Source organism: Branchiostoma belcheri, unplaced genomic scaffold (genome assembly GCF_001625305.1).
Source record: "Branchiostoma belcheri isolate BF01 breed outbred unplaced genomic scaffold, Haploidv18h27 scaffold117, whole genome shotgun sequence".
NCBI lineage: Eukaryota > Metazoa > Chordata > Leptocardii > Amphioxiformes > Branchiostomatidae > Branchiostoma > Branchiostoma belcheri.
The window spans coordinates 521,888-529,338 of NW_017802569.1; the positions used below are offsets into that span (position 1 = coordinate 521,888).

General features: G+C 38.6%; 1 protein-coding gene across 1 annotated transcript in view; it reads right to left on the reverse strand.

Moving 5' to 3' along the window:
• LOC109462450 (C2 calcium-dependent domain-containing protein 4C-like) overlaps nt 1–7,451 on the reverse strand; it is a 35,787-nt gene that overhangs the window by 10,135 nt on the left and 18,201 nt on the right. Inside the window, exons 4-6 of the mRNA XM_019759006.1 lie at nt 6,758–6,929; nt 3,384–3,503; nt 765–944 (exon numbers count right to left, since the gene is read on the reverse strand). Of these exons, the coding sequence (XP_019614565.1) occupies nt 765–944; nt 3,384–3,503; nt 6,758–6,929 (472 nt within the window). The remainder of the gene's footprint in view (nt 1–764; nt 945–3,383; nt 3,504–6,757; nt 6,930–7,451) is intronic.

Here is a 7,451-nt window from a genome sequence, read left to right on the forward strand (position 1 = left end):
ACTGCGATAATATTTTTCCTCGATACCTGACACCCCCTCTCACCAGATGTGGACGACGCCTGCGACACTTTATACACGCCGAAAATCAAAAGACAAAACCACTTTCACACACAAGGGGTGTCCATACGCTGTCACAACGCATCATTTTCACGCACTAAAACACACATACTAAAAAACCAAAACAACGTGCACCATCTACAGCCCAATAGCAAAACGTATACCAAGTCCCAGACATATCCGTCCACCCAACCGCGAGAAACGGCTGCGAACGTAATTTTCATCTTCCCCCACAAAACCTCCGCGCACGGGATACATCCCTACCCGGAGGTAATGATTACAGAATTCACACGTTCTATCTTTCAGAGGGGTACGGCTATGCCTGCCGGATTCTATACGTAAGGGATGGTCACTAATGCGAAGTTTACACATGGCTTCATTCTGCATTGAGCCTCTATCAGTAATGCAGAATGTACAGTTACTATTTCAGATTAGCCAACGAAGTACATACAAGTAGTCTTCAGTATGAAGCCTATATGGTACAACAAGAGCTAGATCGCCGAAAAACACCCTGCTGGTTATCTAATGTAAGGAAACTGCTAGAGGAGTCCGGCTTTGTCTACCTGTACATTAATGGTAATAAAAAAAGTCTAAAAACACGTCAAAATGATATTCGAAGAATAAACTTTGAGTTAAACTATTAAACTTTCAAGACTTGTTTCAAGATTGTTACGAGTCTTGGCACTAAGGAGGAAGCGTTACCCCACCTGGAGTCCCAGCCCTCCGAAGTAGAACTCCTCGTTGAAGACGGGGTTCCTGGTGTGTTTGACTGTGCGCGTCTGCTGGCGGCCCACCTTGCCGGGCAGTAGGTACAGCCGGATGTAACTGTTCACGTTGTTCTTGGCGTGCTTGTGGCCGCCTAGGTTCTCTGCCTTGATGATGGACACCTGTCAGTAGATACAATCATATCACGGAGCAACTCATACGCGATGAAAGATTTCGAGATACAGGCTAAGGATACTGACTTTTACTAGCATGAAAGTTCATCTGAGTTGGTAAAATACATGAAGAAAATTAAACTGTTCTCCAACTCAAAAACAGGGCATACCAACCTTCACTCAACCGTGACGGGGGGTGGTACCGACTTCCGACGAACTTTGACCCGGTGCTGACGTCACACGTGGCTAAAAGTCACATGTCCACAGCACTTGGGTCATAAAGCTGATGAAGACTGAGCGCGCGATTGAGTCGAAAATTTCTGGTGAGTTCATTTCTTTTTTGAGTTGGAGAGCAGTTTAATTTTATTCAGATACTGACTTTTATTTCAATCTGATGGCAGCAACCCCTCTCCTCTGAAGACCCCAAAACTAGTAAGCGCGGGTGAATAAAAATCCAGCAGAAAAAAAATGCTGCTAAACAACAGGGATACATAGCTGGTATTGTGAAATTTGGTAGTATAGATAAGTACTTTTAACCCTAAACAGTACACCTGGGGTCCGCGCGGACCCCAGCACTATATATTCTGTAATATCTTTTTTGTTTCTAAAGATTTTTTTCTGAAATTTTAGGTAATTGTCACCCACAAAGTTGTCTCTCAATACAGTGCAGAAAACTCCGTTTCTACCATTTATAAAAAAAATTATATCTGATTTTCTTTTGGGGTCCGCGCGGACCCCAGCCGGCTTTCGATCATAATGGATACACTGGCGTTCTTATACATTACCTTATTTCCGTTTTTTATATGTTTGTATGCACTCATCGTATGTCTACCAAGTTTTCAGAGAATGGTGTAGTAATAGAATTAAATTTTAATAACTTTGGTGTAATTATGACGTCATATGACGTCAGAGCTAATAATATAGTACGCCATATTGGATTTTGACCAATGACGTCATCAAATTAGCATATTCTATGCATATTAAATGATTTAACTTATATTTAATTATGTAAGATGTTATTAATGTTGGAAAAGTAGTGTAATTTAATATAAAACTCAGAAAATTTTTATGTTTAAACCAAAATTACTTCTTTTTTAAAAAAAACTGCCTGCTAGAAACCCGTTGCCATGGCAACACAAAAAAACATCAACTTACTAGTATTAAACTAATATGAACTCTTTTCCAGAGACATTTTAGGAAAGGTCTCCAAATTTGATACTTCTAGCGCAAGCCGTTTAGCCGCTATCTGAGATCAAAGTTGGGCCTCTAAAGCCCCCTCAGTCTGAAATGGGTTTAAAAATCGGGTATTTTTTTCTTGTCTTCTTTTCTTCACCAAAAAATAGAAAAAGTTCAAAATGTATAATTTTTGTATGTAATGTGGACACAGAGGTTCCCATATCAGTTTGCAAAACAATTGAGCTGGTAGCATGTTGATAATTTCTAAAAATTAGCAAAAAACTGTTCTGGGGTCCGCGCGGACCCCAGGTGTACAGATTAATCAGTCCGGGAAGGTGTACTGTTGAGGGTTAAATCAAGCCGGCACATGCTAGCCTTTCATGAGTCGGCACTATACTGAGTTCTTGAGTTCCGTGGAGCTTTGACAGCCTGGGTGCCATCCTCCGGAGTTACTGCCGGCTCCCAATTGTCGCTAGCTACCATGGACTACGGAGGATGGCAGCCAGGCCAGAGCCTCGGTGGATGTAATTTTTGTTTTAGAACAGGCGAAATCAATGCACGCGCGGATGTCATCCATAAAATTAAATCAATGTGACCTTATACTAGCCTCTACCAGGCTTCGGGAGGCGGCGGGAAAGAGTAGAAATCGGCCAAATAGAGAGACAGCATGCCAATGGAGTTTGGTCGGCTGGAGATAGCGGCAAACTGTTCTCTCCAGCCGACCAAACTACCTTGGCATGTTTCCTCTCTATTTGGCCGATTTCGACTCTTTCCCGCCGCCTCCCGAAGCCTGGTAGAGGCTAACCTTTTACAGAAAGTTTATTGCAAATACTTGCCTGAGGGCTAATTGCAGTTATAAACAACATAAGAAAGAAAATACAATGGTATGTGAGACTGTATCTACTTCTATCATTATTCTATATTCTACAACATACATGGTACTAGTTTTACTGGGTTTGACTTCTGAATGGAAGACGAATTTTACCCACTTCTATGATATGTGGGTTCTTTGATTTTAGTAGTAAAATTGTTTTTCTTTTTGTGGTAGGGAATGGTGGGGAAGTAAGGGAGCATTTTGGACACGGTGCTAAATAATTGTTTTCTGATGTCGTCATAAAATGGACAGTTGAAATGAATTTCGTCTTCCACTGCATTTGAGGAGCAATATTTACAAATTCTCTCCGACACAGGTAGTTTCATATATCGCCTTTTTTTCGATTTCCAACGGGTGGACACTGATTCTAATTTTACTATTATAGCGTTTACATGTACCTTCAGCTGCCTCCCTCGCTTGACAAACTCGACGGAGAACTTGAGTTCGCCCAGGTAGTGCGGGAGCAGTCCCGCCTCTTTCTCACGGGAGTCCCGTCGGAAGGGGGTGAACGTTGGGACCTAGAAATGGAATTAAAAAAATATCTTGTTTATTTGTTTATTTGAGTTTACCAGAGTAACTTTAAGACTGGCCGATCAGTACATGTATACAAAACAGGACAAAACAGGTGCATTGACACCTTTACGAGTTGTCCTCCCAACCCTACATGTCAAGTCAAGTCAAGTCAAGTCAAAGTTTATTGCACACCGATTGTCACGGGTACAATGTATGGCAAATAATAAGATTACTAGTTGGTATGTGTCTAACATATTGCTATATATATGGTCAACGGACATTGTATCTGACAGGGTATTATAAAGAACTGCTGGCTATAGAATATTTCGACTCTACATGTACATTCTACATTACACTAAACTATATACATAAAGGGTACAGTGAGCAGTTGTACCTAATAATACTAAACATGTTCTATTGCTACTAAACAGAGTGTATGCTAAGTTACTTGCCAGGAATGTTAAACTTCTACATATTATAAATGCTACGAAACGCTACACATGTAGTTGATAAAAAAGTTCAGTGACGTTACTTATGCAGCTATTCTAAGATGTCTTTTTTGCATGGCATTATAAATGTATTGACCTATATATACATGTACAATGCAAATACAGATTATAATTATGATGAATACAAAACAAATATACAATATTGAACATCATGAACATGAAATATTATACAATAAACATCAAATGTCATACATTAAACATCAAATACTGTACAAGACAATGTCAAGGAATAAAATACATTATTTACAAAAATATCAATCTTGTTAATTTTTAATCTTACGAAAAACTATTCTTACACAATCGCTCGGTACTAGCATAGGCAACAGACCACGTTTGATTTTAGACTGCTGCCCTTTCCAGTAGTAGTTAAGCTGCTTGAGTGACTACAGGATAATGCATTTGACATATTTTCATCGTTGTCAATCTTAAAGTCTCCACTATTTGTACATGGACGGCGGACGATATTGACTTTGCTTATGTAACCTGAGTTTCTAAAGATCGCTATCCTTATTTTATTATTTAGTCTATCGAGTCAGTTATAAAATACTGAAGAAGATTTTGGTGAGAGTACTGCCATTTACCCTTCTTTAAGTCCGGATTACAAGGAAATCCAGATGAGGGTCTACTTTTCTTTAAACATCTCATAACATTCAAATATTATTCCATGTTAAAAGCATTTTTGTCATATTCCGATCGTTTTTTTTTTTGGTAATATTTTGACATGTCAGTCCTGTCAGTTTTTGAAAATATGTGTTCACTTGTTCATCGTTTAATCACTATTAATTACTAGTATGTTAACCGATGGAAAACATATTGTTTTGCTCTGTTTCTTCCTCTTCTTCTTCTCCAAACGGTGACCTCTGACCTGACCAATGGCATAATTTGTTGACGTTTGTCACCATGGTGTTGCATAATTTCACGGTCTGCTCTGCTCCTGTCACTATATACTAGAAGTACATGTATGTGAATGTGTTTGAGTAAAAATTAACAGAGCTGACCATGTCCGAAGGTATATGAATTTGCTTTGCAACTGTTACTTCTCTAGTTCGTACTTTGCTTGTCCTATGTCTTATGTGTTCGTGGCGGCATGAATATAATAGAAAGTTTATTGCAAATACATGCCCGAGGGCTAATTGCAGTTACAAACAACATAAGAAAGAAAATACAGTGGTACTGTATGTGAGACTATATCTACGTCTAGCATTATACTATATTCTACAACATGCATGGTACTAGATTTACTGGGTTTGACTTCTTCTTTTTAGGCAGTGGAAGACGAATTTACCCACTTCTTCTATAATATGTGGGTTCTTTGATTTTAGTAGTAAAAATGTTTTTTTGTGGTAGGGAACGGTGGGGAAGTAAGGGAGCATTTTGGACACGGTGCTAAATAATTGTTTTCTGATGTCGTCATAAAATGGACAGTTAGAGATGAAATGAATTTCGTCTTCCACTGCATTTGAGGAGCAATAGTTACAAATATAAGTGTAACTTGAGTGTGCCATCGCCATGTTTTGTCAATAAATGTTTCAACGCCTGAAAGATATGAATCTAGTTGGTAACACTGATGAAACCAAATGTACAAATGTCCCAAACTTGTGTTTTCTGAAAACATCAAAACTATACCAATTACTTATGCGACAGAAATTTGAATTGCCTTGTGTACAAAATAAATGGGAGGTTGAATTAAATTGTAAGCCTATATGGAAAAACATATGGAAAAACCAAACATATAATCCTATTGGTAAACGCGCAATTGAACTATAATCTTCTACACCGTATATTGCCATGTGGCAAGTTACTTAAGGTTTGGAAGATGAAAACTAGTAAATGTTTGTGATTTATGCAACTGTATTGATGATTATAAGCATATGTTTATTTCATGTAGTAGGTTGAATGTTTTCTGGAAAATAGTTGAAGACTTTATATGTAAATCCTTTCACTGCGATGTTAAAATCAGTTATGATATCATAATACTAGGATTCAAAACATGCCTAACACAGTTAGAAACATATATACTACAACGAACATAGCAAAGTATGTAGTCTGGAGGACATGTGTGAGGGAAAGAAAGATGTGAACGGTCTATCACTAGTCCACATATTTAGGGATGAGGTAAAATAACCAGGATTGGGACAACTGATGTAATGATGATTGTTTATGTTTTTAGATTGTAAGTGATGTACATGTATGTATCCATTGTAATAAAGAAATAAAAAAAATGTTTCAATAAAAAAATTCCAGACGAGCTTGCAACAAAGTACCCACCTATAGTAAAACGTTGAACTTTATTCCAACACACAATTTACAAGGATCAAATTTTCAGCGACCACTGTCGCCTTCATCAGGATAATTAATGACCAATCACTTCACAACGTGATCTCGCGAGAGTTACGGTTTACAAACACGTGACCTTATTCACACAAGACTTTACTGATACGTGACGTAAGCAATTGTTCAAAAGTGCCAGGGAGTTTATATCGTCCACCATCTGAAGTGCTCTGATATATATGGCCTCCTTAATGCCTCTTAGAAAGTAGTCCTGTTCAGTGTCCAGTATTCACTTTGTCCAGAGAGACTGTGTGGCCCGGTGATTCGACGTGGATGTGTTGAGAAACTTCAGATGACAGCGATGAAGGCGGCAGTGGTCGCTGAAAATTTGATCCCTGTAAATTGTGTGTTGGAATAAAGTTTAACGTTTTACTATGATTACTACCAACACAGATGAACTTTCATGACAAAGTACCCACCTGTAGTGAGACACTCCTCTCCCGTGGCTGTGGACTGACCTTCCGCTGCACGTTCGGGCTGGGCTCGGCCGAGCTGGCAGAGCTGCCCGAGGAGAAGCAGTCCATCTGCGGCACGGTGAGCGAGGAACGCCGCCGGGTGGACTGACGCTGCCGCCGGACGTACTTCGGCGAACTGTGCATATAGGGGTGACAGAGTATACATCTTTACGGAATACAGCGCAATGTTACGGAATACAGTGCATTTTAACGAGTACACAGTGCAATTTTACGAAATACAGTGCAATCGTATTAGTATACAGTGCAATTTTACTAGCCTACAGTGCAATTTTACTAGTAAAATACGATTATACTGTATTCCGTAAAATTGTACTGTATTCCGTAAAATTGTACTGTATTCCGTAAAATTGTACTGTATTCCGTAAAATTGTACCGTATTCCGTAAAATTGTACTGTATTCCGTAAAATTGCTCTGTATACTCTGGCACCCCTGATATAGTAGGATCAGAAATGTATGTTAACGTTACAGATTGTTCTATAACTTTCCATGTATGTTTTTTAATATATGATATATTGTAGTATTTCAAAAGAAAATGAGGCTTAAAACCACTTATGTAGCATGGCACGAACAAGGACTAAATGATTACTTGTGTACTTATTCAGTTGTTTATAGTATTGAATTGTTTTGAATTATATA